Below are 18,156 nucleotides of genomic sequence, written 5' to 3'. Positions count from 1 at the left end.
CTGCTTCCACTGTTGAAAGGTGCCACTTGGTGTCTAGCGGTCTCCTCCCCGATTTATGGCTTTCAGTTACAGTAAGACGTGGAGAGAGGCTGAGTTTAGCCGCCTCGGTTTTTAGTGCAGCCTCTGTCGTATTGCAGCAGCCTCGTAGAAGAAGCACCATTTAAACATGAACATAACAGCTTCCTTAGAGCTCGTCTTCCTCAGTGTGCATTTATTTATTGTTATGTCATTCACTGGAAACTAAACTTCAGCAGTAAGATTCTTCATTTGGTCCTATGTTCAAACAAGTGGCTGAACCCACAGATTTAACTCATAGTCCGGAGAAAATGGCACCTCCAAAAAAAAAATCCATCTGAAGATCAGCTAGTGTTCCCCTTGGCGCACAGTAATGAAAAAACTCTGATGTTCCTTCATTTGACTTGTCATTCTAACATAAAATCACCACAATATGAATTGAATGGGGAAGGTGGAGAGGTAGGTGTGCAAATAATCCATAATGTACAAAAACAATAAATTCTAAAACAGAGTTCATTTCATCTGAATATGTACAATATAGATAACAAGGTAGACAATACAACACTAAAAAAAAAAAACATACAAATATATAACGCTATACTGCTTCTAGGAGGGAATATCTATAAATAAAGCTCACTCCCACAAATGATATCACACTGAAAAAGTTGCATCAGAAGTGCAACAGAACAAGTAAAGAGCTGCTTGACCAGTGGGAGCAAGGAAGGAATGTGATTGGATAATACACATCAAAGTCACCTTGATTTACCAATGGCAGGGCGCCTCAGTGTTGTGATGCATAAACAAGATACGACAGGGCTGTTCTTTTTTTCTTTTTTACGCCTGGCGGCTTAAAGCAAACAAAACCTCTAAAGCAAACAAGCAGAAATGTTTGGTACAAATCACACAACACTGAGAGCGCATTGGTCTGACTTTTCAAATGAATGAATAGGTTTTTCATTAGTTCTTTGGGTCCTGCCACTGAATGCAAGTTTGGACAAAGCTGGAAAATGAAGAGCAAACTCTTGTGTAAACAAAAAAAGAAAAAAACAAGTCTGCGACTACAGGTTTCACAACATGATGTCTGACCATCTAGAAATCCACAGTAAATCACAGATTGCAGAACATTTCAGCACGCAAGGGTCTTAAAGCTCAAAAACAATCTCCTCGATGATCACTCAACTGTGATGTTGTTTTGAATTTAAACTTCAGCAACACAGTCTGTGGCCGTTCACAATAATCAGAAGTTGCATGGTGTGAGCACAAAAAACAGACATTGTTCTCGGAGGCCAAACATTAGAACCACTGTGGCTAAACTAAATATCAGATGGAACCTGATCTCCTTAAAAAGCCAAGGCAATTAAAGCCTGCTCTGAGCTGAACCGTTGAGTTCATTAAAACCACTTACTATACAAGAAAAAGGAAGTAGATTCCCAGGAAAGATCACAGGGAGTGAGCTGGTATCACATCAACACACTGCCCTGGGACTTGGCATGAACCAGACTCCCACTGTTTAGTATTCTCTCATTACATAAAGACTATTTGACTTTTTTTTAAGTAATCCACAAAAGTTCCAGATTAGGCATGGGCTGGTTACTGAAATCAATGTATTACGATGGTTTTAAAAAGTTACAGCTTAAAACTCACTAAAGATTTACATAATACAGTTATTTCAACTAAAAGTCTAACAAGGAGCCATGGAAACAACAACACATTTTTCCAAACCCCTCCCCAAACTATTTCTGCACGTTGTTGGTCAGCTAGCTCAAAAAGGCTGCTACCTTTTGCCCTTTTGTTCAAAAAAGAATAAAATTAGCTCTTCATGAAAGTCAACTGATTTCCACCTATCACTTGCTGTCACACTTTGGTATGTCTGTTCAGCAGCTGGCTGCAGGCTAGCTATCTAATTAACCAACTAAAAATATTAGTAGACCCCTATAGTTTCTCTCTAAACAACAAAACCACAAAAGTGTGTGTATAATTGATGTTCTGCATAATAATAAGCTAAATCCTTGCATATTTGCTTGTGTCCATTTATCAATAAAATATTAATATTCTTAATCATAATATACTTGATATTTAACAATATCATAACTCATTGTAGTATTATTTTAGCAGGAGTAGCAATATTTGATTGATTTTCTGCTTCAAATTAAAATAATTGTATAAATTGTTGTTTCAGAATTTATGTCTAAACCAGTAATATCATGGCATTTCTGCACATAGTTGTCATACCACGAGAATTTCATACTGGCCCATGCCTACTCCAGATTTTCTATATATTTCTAACAGAAAATTTTGACTTTATTGATCAATTTAGGGCAGTGGAAAATGGAAATTTCGCATCGAATGCAACAGGATGGTCTGATATCAAAAGGGTAATGAAGCCGCCAAAGAGCATTACTGAACGGCTTGCAGAGCTGCTACAGCCAAGGGCAGTACATCTAATTTTCTAAGTTTGACAATCATATTTAAAAGTACAATAAAATCATTTAATTACAGACCTCTGTTTGTAGCATGATTTCCAGAAAGCTGCTGTGGCGGAGCTTGACAACTGGAAACTTGTGCGCTGCCACAGGCATCTTGGCAAAACAAAGGCTCCTTTCTGAACTTTTTGAACATTCAGCACAATTTAAAAACAAAAATAAACGAGATCCAAAAAAAACCCTCTAAGAATCAGACGAATCCTCATGGAGCTGATGTAATGCATCATGGGAGGGAAGGCAGAACAGAGGCGCGTCTTAGTTGTTTTTCTTGGGCAAGAAGCTGAGGATATATTCGCCCACGCCCAGGAAGTAGACGACCTGGGCGATGCCGAACAGAGGTGCGATGACCAGGGCGCGACAGTAGGCTCCCTTCAGGAAGGCTGAAGGACCCTCGTTGCGCATGATTTTCCTGGAGAAGACATAAGTCATTACTTACACCAGAACAAAGGAGCAGCATTAATAATCTGCCTGCAGAGATGATAATGAAGACTTCACACTTGCTTTAGCTGTACAGACATAATGAGGTCACCTGATACAGTCGATCACTCCAGAGTACGTGTCTTCTGTGCTTCCTCGAGTCAGGGACTGAAGTCTAGTCTTTATCACTGCAATTCAGTAAGCCCAGGTTAGGCTAAAGACGTCAAGTATCGGTGTGTATGCTGCTGAACATGCATCAAAACATGGCAGCTCACCATCAACAGGGTTGACTGCAACAGCCGCTGTGCTTCCTGCAGCGCAGCCTGATATGAACGACACGTAAAAAGGAGCGGGGCCCTCTGCATCTTTCTTCCCCAGGTTATTCAGATTAGCAAAAAGGGGGAAGTAGATGATGGAGAAAGGAACGTCCCTGCATACGCAACAAAAAGAAGATTCAGGCCTGGACACGGAAAATGGATCAGAGTTTGTTAGAAACTGACACTAATTTACCTGAGCAGTGTGGCACCAAGGCCCTTATAGAGTCCAGCAATACCCTTTTCCCTCAGTAATTGTCTGGTGATCTGCATGGCTGTCGGGGACTTTGTCTCCACCGTTCCTGCTGGCACCGTCTCTGGCATGAGCTTCCTCTGAGCAGCTAAAGTCCATGAGAAGCAAAATACACCTCAAGCTCGTAATGCTGTCCAAAACAAAATGTGCATGTATATTCTCTAACAACACCACACGAGGGCGCTCTTTCCTAATGACACTGAAAGCTGTGATATTGAAAAATATGTCTAATTTCCTCTTACCAAGCCTCCCAGCGTCCTGCATCTGGATTTTCAACATCTCCATAGGAGTTGTTACAATAACCTGTGAAGAAACGGAAATAAAACGTGTCAAACAAAGCATCCACACATGCAGCACAAGCTTTGTCTCTCAAAAAGTAGAAATTTAGAGTGCTACTTGAACTTTTCCACATTTTGTCAAGTCAGTATCACATTTCTCAAATTACTTTATTGAAGTTTTACCTGATAGACCACAACAAATCAGCTTATAATCATTAACTGAAAGGAACAGGTAATATGGTTTTTACGTCTACCATCGGATTCTATTAAGCCTGCCTGAGTCAATACCTGAGTAATAGCTGCAAGTCTTGGGGTATGTCTCTACCAGTTCTGCACATCTGGACTACCTTTTTCCATCTTCTTGTTGTCAAGTTAGCTCAATTTTAGCCTGAATAGATGGAGAGCATCAGATTTTCAGTTGGATTTAGGTTTAGACTTTGACCACAGCCTTGTTGCTGGGACCGTGTGTTTAGGGCTGTCGTCCTGTTGGCAGGTAAACCTCCAACCCAGTATTAAGTATTTTGCAGGTATTCTGATTTTCCCTGTGCTTGGTTTCATTCATCTTCCCAACATCATTCAACTGGTTTCCCTGTGTCTGCTAAAGGAAAAGATTCCTACAACAAGATGCTAACATCACCATATTTCAACAACATGATGGTGTGTTCAGGGTGATGAGCAAAGTTAGTTATCAAACATGCAATGCAAAATTATGGTCTCATCTGACCAGAGTGTATTTACGCCTGCTGTGTTCCCTACAAGAATTGTTTTGGGTTTCTTTCAACACTATATTTCTTCGTAAGGTCAGATGTGTGTAGTTCACAATTTGGGTGGACAGACATGTCTTGAAGTGTTTGCAGGTGTGTTACACTCTTTGATTGCTAGATTTAATAAAGTATACACTATATCACTATATACACTATATCAACATTTATTAGGTAAGTAAGTATTTTCACCATGTCATATTTTCTAGCTCCAAGCTGGATGAACGTGGATGCCTAATGCATTTAAGCAGATTAGGTGATGTGTATCTGTGTAATGGAGGATTGTGTTGCCTAAGGAAGTCAACATTTTATATCAAGGTGTGCATAATTATTAAGCAGCTTCTTTCTTTAGGCAAAATGGGCCAAAAAAAGATTTAACCAACTCTGAAAAGTCAAACATTACCAAACGTCTGTCAGAGCAGTGAAGTCTCTTGAAATTTATAAGATATCGGGGCGTGATCACAGAACTATTAGATGTTTTGTTGCAAATAGTCCACAGGGTCACAAGAAACATGTTGACAAAGAAAAGAAGAATAAAGTGTTAAGCTACAAGGAAGCCATTATCTTTCAGCACTGTCCTTTTCTATAACTATAATCTGACTCTAATAGCTAGACGTGCAAGATGTTTAGAGCTTAGAGACATGGCCATGGTAAGGTGGGCTGAAACTCGACCACCACAGACCAAGGTGCAGACCAGGCCAAGAAATATCTGAAGACAGATTTATCAAAAGTTTTATGATGGACCCCAGATGGATGGGGCCATGATTGGATCAGTGATCCACTTTGAATTAGGGGTACTGGTATGGATGGGGTGATGCAGTTAAAGATGTGTTGTTTGAACTTTTTCTTCTTTTTTTTTTTCCAAAGAGTTTTTGCGGTGCTAGTGGCTCGTATTTTTTGCGGCAGTAGGCAGACAGGAAAGAGGGCGAGGACATGCGGCAAAGGTCATCGGGACCGGGAGTCGAACCCGCGATGTCCGCGTTGAGGACTGAGGCCTCCAAGGTGGGGCGTGCTAACCCCCTGCACCACCACAGCACGCCCCGTTTGAACCTTTTCTGGTTGAAGATGGATTCAAAATCAACCCCCAAACCTACTGCTAATTTTTAAAAGACACTTTCATCAAGCAGAGGGGTAGGAATAAGTCTGCATCTTTCAAAAAGACTATCATTTTGATGCAGGACAATGAATCCAAGTAAAGTAAAGGAGCCAAATTCGAAAGACTTAAAACATGGCCAGTTCCTCGCCTCACCTGAACCTAACTAAAAACTTAGGCAGTTCAATCTCTCTGAAGTGTCTTGGTAACTGAATAAAAAGATGATCAGCAACAGAACAAGAAACTTGACAGACTTCATAAATGAAAAAGTTTTATCAGTGTTATTGAAAATAAGGAGGGCTATATTTGTCAATGTTTCTTTTTTATAGTAAAAAATGTTTAAGGTAAAATTTTAAGCTGTTTGTTTATAATTCTCACTAAAACAGATATAAATAGGAGGTGAGAAAATGTGTGTTTTTTATTTAGATGTGCAATAATTCTGTATAATAATAATAGCCCAATAATTCACAAATAAATATTTGCCTAAGAAAGCCAAAACCTCACTTTTACTTGCTTAAACATTTATGTTTGAGGTTTATTCGAATTTTGGATTAACAGTGTACTGCAGTTGGTGATTAATAAAAATAATCTTTTAATACCTACTGTAATCTTTTTCACAATTGTAACCCTGACCTGTCTGCTGTGTCCCTTGGTCTTCACACTACTGTTTAACACTATTATACTCTAGCAATCCTTTAAAACTTTCACAAAACCACTGTATTTACACTGAGAAAGGTTAAACTAAATTATTTAGGTGGACTGAAAAAAGGGGCTTTAAATAAAACTACATTCCACTTTTATTTGTGAAGCTTTTTTGAAAAACCCTTACTGGTTTCCCTCCGGTTTTCAACTATGCACTACTTAATGTTGTTTTGTTTAAAATAAAATCTTAATTAAAAAGATAAAATTTGATAGTTGCAACATGACAAATGTGGTCTGAAGACTTTTTCACTTTTTTCACTCAACTCGATTTAGATAAATACTGAGTGAGACTGAAAGAGTGTGTGTCTGGTGTAAATCTACTGACACCAATTGGCTCAATGTCAAGCCCCGGCCTTCCCTGTAGCAACACCATAGTAACTAGTTAACTAGATTAAGGGTGAGACAACCACGTTCTCAGCTGCGATTGTAATCCAAGATCTGCTGCACTTAATCTAATCACAGTCCTAAGGCTTGAAGTCTTTGCCCTCAGTGACGAGAAGCATTTCCTTCGGACTCACTCACTCAGCACTCTCACAATGTCTCCTATCTGATCACACACATCTACACAGCTGGCCGTGTATCTTCCTGCTCACAGCACAGCCTTACAGTGACTGCAGATCGCTCATTAGAACAGAACATTACAGTTCACTATCAGGCCCAGATCACACCGTCTACAGACTCTAAGGGTGTTTCTTTGACTACCATGTCCCGTGATAATGTGGTTGTGGCTGATAGCAGCTGCAGGGACAGAGACAATCATAACTCATTGTAGTATGATTACTGTAACTGAGTGTGCTGAAGTCAGGAGTTTCAGAAGGAGGAAAGTAGGGTGCAACAGAAGTTACACCAGCTTTTTTTCTCATTTACCTGGCATGTACCCGCTCCGCACCCAGCCAGCATCTCTTTGACCAGAGTGAGTTTTCTGAGGAGGAAAAGAAAGACACAATGCAAAGATCAACTTTATTTCTTAACATCCTTGAAAGCAGAAAAAGGTACTGCTTGTTCTTGTGATGCTAATCTTTGTCTTCTGTATCAACATGTCAGGAAGAGTAACAGATTAATAATTCACAAGGAGAGCCACTGGGACCAGACAAGTCAATCATTCATCAGCCTGCATGTTTGTTTCCAAGGAGATTGAGATAGATGTCCTAGAAAGCTTCCGGTTTATCGGTGCATGCAGCTTTTAGGGGGGACAATGGTTTCTTGTTTTCAGTAAAACCAGATAATGGTTGCTAATGTTTGAGGTATGAAACCCTTATTTGTTACCTGGTGATCAGATTTCTGATAAGAGGGTTGCTGGTGCATATATAAGTGACTTTACTTGTAGTCCCTTGCAAATGTATCAATACTCATTTAACTACTTTTGGGTTATTTACTCTTCTACACTTTACAAATACAATTTTCAATGTATGTCTTATGTGACAAGCCACACAAAGTAATGCAGAAATGCAAAGAGGAATAAACATTGTACAAAAATTTGAATATCATAAAAAGTTAATTTCAGAAAGTGAAACTTATGTACTACATAGTTTTATCACACAGAGAGTATTCCAAGTCCTTTTTTCTTGTATTTTTGATGGTTACGGTTTAAAGAAAATGAAACCCTTAAATTTTGTTATTCAAAGTTATATTGGAAACTCATGAGGTCACATCCTAAACAGCTGATTAACTCAAATCACCTGCAAAGGTTTCTTGAACTGACTTGAAAGTTGTCCAGAGTACAGTCTACAAGCTTTGAGGACATCAAACCACAAAACCCCATTGCTAAAGAAGCTGGTTATTCTGATGTAAAAACACTTTTCACTGCACTCCCAGCTGAGAGTCTTTTTTAAATAGGTCTCTACCAGATTTGAGATCTAGAGACTAAAGTTTCTGTCTGTTTTTCTTAATACCTAGGAAAACCTCAGTTCAATTGGATGATTGGAGGGCATGTATGAAGAGCTACTGTGTGGACTTTACAAACATCTGATAGTTTAGCTCTGGACTTGGACTGGGCCATTCCAATATAAGAAGATGATTAAATTTATGGGGCGAAATGCATATGCATCATTTTTACTTATAACCAAGTATTACCTTACACTAACAATCACATGCTACCTTATATTGGGAAATTACATAGAATTACATGGACATTTATGGTTGTAATGTGGCAAAATATGGTAAAATTTAAGGGGTATAAAATATGTGTCTTTTGCGAGACACATTGTCAGCCACAGAGTTCATAGCGTCTTAAAATCCTCTGAGTATTCAAGAAGAGGACAAAAAGTGAAGGATTAACTGGAGCCTTGGGGTGGAAGTGCAGGCAGCTAATATGTTCGGCTATAGATATGTTAGTAAACACGGCAGTAATCTTCAGAGTGAATTAGAGGAGAAGGTGAATGTAAGTCAGGCTCTCAGCACTTTGATGCCTCACCCATCCTTGGAGAGGTGATGCCTGAAGAAGTCATTAGCAGCCAATTTGATAGCCTTCTCTGGTGTAACTAGCGTTAGGTTCACCGCAGCTCCTAGGAGGATAAAAACAACAGAAAGCCATGAAGAAAAACTGTGTGTTTCAGAGTTTAAAGTAAAAGTGTTCGACATACCTCTGTACATCCCAAAATACCCCTCTGATCGAATGGTCTTAATAAGGCAGTCTGACCTGAAAGAAAACAACAGCAACAGGGGTCATGTGCTGTTGGGCAAGTTGCAAGACAACACAGATCAGTTCTGAATATGGCAAAACTGTAAACTGTAATTTAAGGCAAGAGCGTCTATACAGTACATGCTGGTATAAAGGCGAGATCCATTTTGCTGGTTTTGCAGGCGAGTCTTGGCCAGGTCAATGGGAAACACACAGGTCACTCCAACAATCCCAGCAATCCCTCCATTGATCAATTTGGCAGGCAAACTGCATGAAACGGAAGACCAAAAAAAATGTTACAAGAATGAAAGGAAAAAGAAAATATCACAGAAATCATTAAAATATAATGACCACTCATCTTTACCTGATCTGTTTATCAGCCATTTATCTGAACCCCCGGCTGGTCGCAGTAAAACACGTTGATTAGCTGGTCACTCTGGTGATGTTTATTTTCTTTGAGATGATAATTCCAGTGGTGTTCTGCTATCTAAGTGAGACAAAGTGGTGTGGTCTTTTGTTTTCCCACTCGATTTAATCCAGTTGTTGTTACTTCAAGTAAGTCTGACAGAAAAGAGAGAAAAACTTGCTTAAGTGAAGTGATTCTGATAGATAAATATCCCAACAGAAAACAGGACCAGCACACCGACAACAAACATTTTAAGAGAGACTTTCTTTTGCAACAAGCACTAAAATAACATGAAGTAGGCAGTGACTCTAAAGTCTATTCAACTAGGAGTAAGGAAAAACTATCAAAAACAAAATGCACAAAAATTGTTAGGTAACACTTTATTTGACGGGTTGTGAATAAGACTGTCATGACAATGTCATAAACATGACATAACGCCTGTCATGAACATGAGTAAGTCTTCATGAATATTTATGACTGTTGTCATAAATTGTCACTGGGTAAATCATGACACCTTGTTATGACAACTTGACATTAACCAAGAAATCATGATCTGACATAAATTTGTTATAAAAGTATTACTGATTAAACTTTAGCTTTGATAAAATCAGAATGAAATTATGTCAGTATTCTTAAGGATTAATCTTTGGTTCTTCAACAATCTTAAAGCTAAGATGCAGACTGTGACAGATCAACATGGATTAGGTTTGGTCTGAATAGAATATCATTATGGAGGTTAGAGAAGATTATAGGACACCAATCAATGATGTTTATTGCGAATATTCAAAAGGTAACGAAAGAGCTTCAGAACTACAATAGCTGAAAGTGTTAAACAGAGTAACTCACTCAAAAAGGCATTATAATAGCTCTAAATCTGTAAAAAATAAATTTTCAAATTTACAAAATTAAGATTTCAGATTCCCAACAGTTACTTGAAGAATTAGCTTCATTTCATTACCACTGTTGCTACAATCAGATGCGGTGCTAGTTCTCTCATAATGATAGGTGATACCTGGAATCAATTATTCAGAGAAAACAATGGAAATATACAAATGGGAGAAAAATGCCTGAGCTGTATCTGTATCCTGAAGGTTGTTATAATAAAAATATCTTTACAACCAGAACTGTTACTTACAAGGCTTGATGCCAGTGACTGTCATTCATTTGCATGCACAATGAGGCAATTTCTAAAATATGTAAAAAGAAAAACAAAAAACTACAACGCTAAATACAGCAAATTTCTTGCGTTAACTGCAAAAAAGACACCTTTCCTCTCTGAACAGTAGATGCTAAGACCTCTGTAAGCAGTCCTACTGTAGAAAGAAATGTTTCTGACAGTTTTCCTAACATAAAGCTATAATGGCTTCGGTGAAACAACTCTAACCACCACAGCATCTGTTCATCATGTGACCTTGAAGCATCGTGCTTTATGCAAACGTGCTTTCGCTGGGAAACTGGAGCAAAACAAGCACAGCCAAATCTGTCTGCTTCAGATGTAGCATGTAGAGAGAAAACAGGGGGAAAAAAACAACACATCCAAGATGTGTGTCACTATTTTTTGACGCAGAGGGTCTTTACTGTGAAAAGATGATTCCAATTTCCCCTTTTTTTCTCTCCACCCTTCCACACACCAATCAAAACCTGAGTCTGCTCTCCTCCTCTCTCCTTCCCACCAGCCCTCCCCCAACATTTCTCTCTCAGTCACGAGTCACGACTCAGTAAACGCAGCTTTTGCATCTCAGATCTTTGCTGACTGGTGGGTTTGCAGTGTGAAGTGTGTGTGAGTGTGAGCGTGTGCGTGTGTGTGTGTGCACACGCCAACGGTAATATCCTAAATTCTCCCAGATCTTCTTTCTGGGAGACTCAACAGCAGGAGTGGATGTTTTAGGTTCATGGTAACCTTAACTGGCACTGAGCACAGCTGGTGGATGGGGGAACTGGAGGCTTTTACTGGCTGCTCCAGGGGTGGAGGAAGGAGGAGCAGAGAAGCGGTTCAGAGGAGGTCTCTGAGAGTGTCTCTGCTGCACATCTAGCTCTGTTTTCTCTCACAGCCGTGACATTTAGCCTAAATTTTCCTTTCACAGCGTGTTCTTTTAGTTTCTGTTCTCTGACAGTTACTTCCCCATGAACAAACACGTGTTTACTCCATACTCAGCACTTCAGTTTGTTAGACCACTGAATAACCTCACGCCAAAGACTAAATGTAGCAATAGTCCAGATTCCTGTCACTTTGTGAGATGCAGCGTGAATCTGACATCTCCATCCTTCTCCACCATGCCATCAACATTACTTGTCGACTTTAATCCACACGACGGTATCTGCGCTTGGACATGTCCCCAAGCCAAAGCCTGGCTGCAGTGTCTTGTCATGACAATCAGACTCTGTATTTGGACACAACTAGGTCCACTGTGGAGTGTCCACAGGAAAAAAAAACAAAAAAAAACTCGTCATCAACCAAGGCTGCAAGGAATCTGTTACAATCTCACTAAACTGCTCTATACCCGAACGTAGAATATTTCTGCATTGCGTTAAAGTAATGAAAGGCTATGGCCTCAAAATAAAGTTCTGATAGAGATTTGGAGAAAGGGAGCCCATGGGTATCAGAGTAACAATGATGCTCAGAACTGGAGCATAAAATACATCACGCTGAAAGCTGCAAGAAAAATCCAGTTTTTGACAAACTTAGATAAACTTCAGGCAGAGTGGGCTGACCACACAGCACTTTAAAGTCAATAAGAGGGTGGCGGTTTGTTAGATCTTAAAGCTGTTGCACTCAAAACGGACAGAAATCTTTACTTCATCAAATCAAACTCAAGGCAAAGTCTGTGCTACAATTTCTTTTTTTTCTTGGGTGTCCACTGTACTGTGCATAAGATTTTAAATAACGCATCATAAAACCTCCAGGATGTAATGTGATCACTATGTAACTTCTGATGGGTCCTGTTAATCCTGCCTTGTACTTGCTATCTTTATTCTTATTCATTTATTTCTTTGTATTTATTTTCTCTATTTTGAAAATGGAATGGAAAGTAACTCCAGTACAAACTCTGCACCCAGTTAATCAAAATTTGTATATCTGCTCCTAAAATTGTCAGCGGTTCATGTGAGGCCTAAAAAATCTCACCTTCTTGAACATTTCTGAACAAAGGTCATTTTTTTATGTTTGCACCACAGGAACTGATAAGTACTGATGAGTACACAATAAGTGATTATGCAACCACTGCAGAACCTTGAACTTAACGTTAGCCAACCTACTAAAGCGGCTATTGGATGCAGCTGATTAGCTGAAGAGCTAACACACAATGATGGTTCTGAAAAAGGTAGCAGTCCAGTTTGTGACCCTTGTTCATCAGAACAAGTTATTCAATAAGACTGTTAACTCTTTCTTAATGATATGACATGTAAATATGATAACCTGTTGCTGCCAGTTAGAGAACATCCAGTATCAATGATTAAAACACAGTAATTTGTACATGCAAACACATTTAATATTAAACATACCAAACATAAGCATGTTTCATGGCCATCAGTTAAGTTCACAGTTTTTAAGTATGAATAATAAGGTGGATTTAAATTAATTATATTTAATTTCAAGTGGCATAATTTGCTTATTTTAAATAGAAAAGTTTGACGATTTCCATATTTAATTTTCTTACTATTGCAGTCATACTGAAGCCCTATGGCAGCCTGCCAGTCGTGAATAGAGGCAGCTAAGTAAATGGACAGATGCACGTCTGCACTCAGATGCATTAGGGAAAAGTAAACAGGATCAATGAGTGGATAACTTAAAGATGAAGTGATGTTAAAGCTGCTTCTATAAGGTATCTCACCATGAAGAGATGAAATCAAGCTTTAAGAATCTGCAGACTATTCCTTCTCGATTTATTTCCAAAACAAACTGAATGCAAATCATATTTATTTTACACAAATCAACCAGCCAGAGGCAAATACCTTCTCAATCTAAGCTCCAGTGCTGCTCCTCTCTTCTTAAGTGCCGACTGAGTAAAGGTCTTGGTGAATGAATGACATTCAAGTTTGGCTAAAGATACAAGGAAGTGAGTGGCTGTGGTGACGAAGCCTTGTTGCAATCAGCACTAAAAACGAACCCATGTGACTAGGGAAGACAGGACAGAAAATGGAACGCAAATGCAGCTTCTTCATTAGCTCAGTGCAGGCAGTAGATACCAGTTCATCTGTCTCACATGAGTTGGTTCCATTAACACACTGCACACTGAGCTCCCAACAGCAGAAGTGTGTTTCTGCAGATATATTGGGTAATGCTATGAGCTGCAAGATCACAGAGGTCAGATCTAACGCAAAGCTCCATCTGTTTAGAGCTACATTGCATTATTAATATTTCTATTACTGTTAATAATATGAACTGTTATGAAAATGTATCAGCCCTCTTTTCAAAGAAATTGCAATATTAAAGATAACTAAGTAAAAACCAAAAGCACTATTATGATTTCATTTATTAAAGAAACAGGCCCCACCCCTATCCCTCTTACTAATTAATAATAATTGAGATTAACTTCATGTTTTGGTTTAGTCTCCTTAGTCAAATTCAGGCTTGATTTCTGACCAATATCTAGCATTAAGAAATCACTTAATGTCAGGCTGAATGAAGTAGGTAAAAGAAACACATCAATTTCAAATCTAAAGATATTCAAGTACAGATGACAAACAAAGCCATTGACCTCTATTTGTTTGGAAATGGTTACAAAGTCATTTGTAAGACTTTGGGACTCCAGGAAAAACGATTGAAAGCCACTATCTACAAATGGACAACGCACAAATCAGTGGTAAACTCTCCTGGGAGTGGCTACACCACAGAGCGCATCAATGACTTAACTAGAGTCACAAAAGAACATCTAAAGCGATGGATGCTTCATTTGTCTCTGTTGAGGTCAGTATTCATGACTATCTTATGAAAGAGATCAAACAAAAATGTAATTCATGGAATACGTCAAAGGCAAAAACCAATACAAACATCACATTCTCATATTTTCCTGAATCACATCTTTTTGTAAAATATTCTGCAAACTTAAGTGGCTGAATTAAAACAATTCTGCAAGGAAAAGAGGACCAAAATATTTTTCACAGTTACGTACAAAGCTGATTTTTTTTGGCAGCTCTTGCTGGCAAGGACAACTTGACTATCTCCTTTGTTATTTTTAAGAAAATATGTAAGTGTGATTCACGGCATTATGGATTTTTTTTATTTACCACATTTACAAACAGATAAAAAAGGAAAATATATACAGAATAAAATATTGTGTAAAGTACAAGAAAATAAATAAGAATGCAGTCATAACAACCATTCAGGGTTTCACAATCTACTCAGGTCCAAGGCCAAAGACTGACTTAAATGAATCCAGAGTTTGAGATACATAGACATGAACAGAAAGTAATGTAAAAGGGCTATTGTAATAAAATGACTCATGCATAATCTATTATCTGATTTACCTTCATGACAATGTGTCAATTTTGGTCAGATAGTTGTTTATAAAAGGAATGCTTTGAATAATCCTCCAGACTAACATTAATCTGTGTTCTCCTATTTTAATGCTTTACTGCAGTGCTGCAAATATTTACGAGACACAGAATACTTTTAGTGTTACACCGCAGTGTAGGCCCAAGGGATAACATTTACAACGTCAAATCTGATTAATATTTCCTCTTCCCTACACCATCAGGATTATAAACTTAATACATACTTATGAGAGCTCACTCCCAACCCTTTTTTAGAGCCAGAAGAGTGAGATCTGGGCATAGAAACACATTTTGTGTCACTGATTCTCTGCTCTGAGATCATATTGCAGCCATTAAAACAGTACAACAGAGTGCTTTTTGAAATCGCCTGTCGTGGGCCAATGATATCAGGTTGAGTCAGGCTTTTATGTTGTAGAAAAAGGCTCTTTGTGCAGATGAAAGGTGAAGAGTTTGGTCCTTCCTCCGACTCCACAGGTAGTACATGGAGGCTTTGTTTCTGTAAACCATCTGGGGATTTCTTTATCTTCACGCTATTGCCTCAATCTCAGTTTTCTTACTCTTCGGAGAAAAAAAAAGAGAATTGCTGACTAACTTCACATTCTCACATTTCACCAAAAACATCCAAATGACTTTGGGAAAATATCCCGTGGAGGGGGGAAAAAAAAGTGGATTTTTTTGCAACTGCTTCCAGTTTGCAGATTGCAGCACACTGCAACATGATGGTACAACTCTCACACAGGGATGATACAAAGTATCCTTCTCCTGCAGTGAGCCTCCTGCTTGTGGGATACTTAGCACATTTTTGTGAAATCCCTTTGGTCTTGCGTGCAAGCTAGTAAAATAAAACAAAGTTTGCATGATGAGTCATAGTAAAGCTATTTTCTAAGTTCTGGTCTAAAATGCTGAACAGTTCCAGCAGATACCAAAGGATGTCACCTAACACCTAAGAATGACTCACCTCATCAATTATTTCCAAGCAGTTGGAATGCTTTATTACACTTATAGCCTGAACTTTTCCATACATGTACAAGTAAGGCTCCCAGTGCCAGTTTTAAAATAAATACATTTTTGCAAGTTCCTCTGCCATCCTGCCCAGCTGATAAATATTCCCATGTGTATGTTTTACAAGGCTTTGAAGCCTTTGCAGTGGATGCCTTGGGTTACAGAATAATGACCCTTGTGTGGTGCAGTGGCTTGTAAAAGTATGTATGCCACTTAAAAAATGTTTAATTATTTTATTTTCACGTATTCTGTTGGTATTTATGTGCTACACCAATGCAAAGTAGTGCATATTTGAGCAGAAGAAAATTTGTTTTACAAATGAATTGTGGCTTACAAGAGTATTAATCTTCTATGCAGTCACATAGCTGCTGGTGCTGGTTGTGGGATACAGACAGGTCACCAATTGGGTAACACAGAGACACACAGAGCAAACAACCATCCACACACACACACACACACACACACACATTGTACAGCTCAGAGTAATCAATTAACCTAACAGCCATTTTTTTATTTATTTTTTTGCACTAAGGGAGGAGGTCTGGAGTACCCGGAGAGAAACCACCATTCTTGGGTAGAACGTCAACATTCCATGCAGAAAAACCCCGGGTTGGGCTTTGAATCCAGAAGGCAACAGTGCAAAGCCCTGCTGTTCTGTGAAAGCCTTAGATGTTGAAGAACAAAGAGTATCATGAAGATCACGCAAGTTAAGTCAGGTTTAGTTTAGGAAATAACATTTCAAGTTTTGAACCTACCAAGTCATGGCTGACCAGTTAACCTCTCCAAAAATACAGCTTTGATAAAAAAAGAATAAGTAGCCAAGGACTATGGTAACTCGAGTTTCAGTTCTGTGGAAATGGATTCACTAACACAACACCAACATGGCCTCAATTGTGGAAAGAAAGCAATCAGAATTCCCATTTGCCACAAACCATGTGCTTTCGTCAAGTCAGAGCAAAATGAACTTTTCTGCCAACGACCAAAACGCTTTCAGTGGGAGAAAACTGATACTCCAGGTTACTCCTAACAGGTCATTCCCATTATGAAACATGGAGATGCTTTTGTTCAGCAGAAATGGTGAAATTAAGAGTTAATGGAAAAAGATGGAGATGGCTGTTCAAGGATGCAAAAGACTTGCAAGTCAGGTGGTCCATTAAATACTGTGAGGTTTATGATTGCATGTTGAGAAAATATTATATAGTTCAAGGGGCATTATTCATTATGTAAAGCACTAATTTCTAAACATGTATCGTTGTATATTTTTAAAGAACTTTACAACTTAAAGGAGAACTCTAATTTACAACCAGAAAGTATCTTCCTCTTTTGTTCTACCGAAAAGAAAGAATGTTTGTTATTATATATGAATATAATAACAAGCGAACTAAAAATGTGTATGCAACACTTAAAGATGACAGCCGACCCACCGCTTCTGTGTTACAGACGGAAAGTCAATATACCTGTACGTGTCTAATGGTTCGGCGATTTATGGCACGTAATCGCCCCGGTATAACATTTTAATAAGCCATTTTACACTAGATACATATTAAAGCCGACGTTGCTGCTGAGTTTGTATATTTAATCCGCTTTAGCTTAAAATTGCTACACTTACTGCATGACGGGAAATTATTTCCTTCCCGTTACTCAATGACAACCTCACACAGTCAGGCGCATCTTAGCCCCAACATTACCAGCCACTGCTTCATGCAGCTATCTTCATCTTACGCCTAGCTAAAAATTTACGCCAAGTATTTCGGTTATCTTCAGGTGATATTTTCAAAATATACGCTCCCTGCATTGAAAAGCAGTCAGAATATTTCAAAGGAAACGTCAACGAGCATCCCCGTTATGTACATACCAGAGTCGTTTCCGCTGCTTGTGCCTCCGGGGTGATTCTGGGGTGAAATCAATGCGGTTTCACTCTGTGTATTTGACTAATACTCCAATACCAGCTAACCTACGGGAATTACTAGCATTTGAGTCCAGTGGAGGAGGTGGGAGTGAAAGCAAGCAGCCAGGCAGGCAGATAGACAGGCAGGCAGGGAGGGGAACAGACTGGCTGGTCAGAGAAAAGCTGCTGCAAACCATAGCAGGGAATCTGAATGAGACCTCTAGTGGCGTATAGTAGAATTACACACACGAGTGCAGTAAAGGTGTAAGAGGCTAGGGGGATGGTAGGACGGTAGCCTACGTCATCATGACGATTCATCGCTGCACAATGACCTTGTGGGTTAAAAATATAAAAATGGCAAGAGCTGCTATATTGGGGTTGAGACTGAGAATGCGACCCTAACACGTCAAATTAAAGACCAAACATGGATT

At 38.9% G+C, this 18,156-nt stretch overlaps 1 protein-coding gene across 2 annotated transcripts; it reads right to left on the bottom strand.

Annotated features, from left to right (window-relative positions):
• Positions 1-191: 191 nt before the first annotated feature.
• On the bottom strand, positions 192-17,907 carry slc25a22a (solute carrier family 25 member 22a). 2 transcript variants are annotated; one of them, XM_044125342.1, is made up of 11 exons: positions 17,693-17,907; positions 9,301-9,497; positions 9,078-9,203; positions 8,899-8,954; positions 8,730-8,820; positions 7,184-7,238; positions 3,725-3,785; positions 3,426-3,570; positions 3,191-3,345; positions 3,028-3,103; positions 192-2,907 (listed from the first exon to the last, which is right to left on the bottom strand). In XM_044125342.1, exons 2-11 carry the CDS (start codon positions 9,318-9,320, stop codon positions 2,754-2,756), a joined length of 939 nt encoding a protein of 312 aa, XP_043981277.1. In that variant the 5' UTR covers positions 9,321-9,497; positions 17,693-17,907; the 3' UTR covers positions 192-2,753. The 2 variants fall into 2 exon arrangements, with proteins under 2 accessions (XP_043981277.1, XP_043981279.1); XM_044125344.1 differs by lacking the exon at positions 17,693-17,907 and adding an exon at positions 13,294-13,362.
• Between the last annotated feature and the right edge of the window lie 249 nt (positions 17,908-18,156).

Source organism: Gambusia affinis, linkage group LG08 (genome assembly GCF_019740435.1).
Source record: "Gambusia affinis linkage group LG08, SWU_Gaff_1.0, whole genome shotgun sequence".
NCBI lineage: Eukaryota > Metazoa > Chordata > Actinopteri > Cyprinodontiformes > Poeciliidae > Gambusia > Gambusia affinis.
This window is presented reverse-complemented; position numbering and strand designations above follow the sequence as displayed.

Bases quoted from the DNA above. Each gene is read 5' to 3' on its own strand.
- slc25a22a (XM_044125342.1), bottom strand. From the start codon at position 9,320: ATGGCTGATAAACAGATCAG. The intron at 7,239-8,729 runs GTGAGGCATCAA...TTTCCTCCTCAG, and splicing joins CATCACCTCTCCAAGGATGG to AAAACTCACTCTGGTCAAAG. The intron at 3,104-3,190 runs GTGAGCTGCCAT...ACTGAATTGCAG, and splicing joins TGCAGTCAACCCTGTTGATG to TGATAAAGACTAGACTTCAG.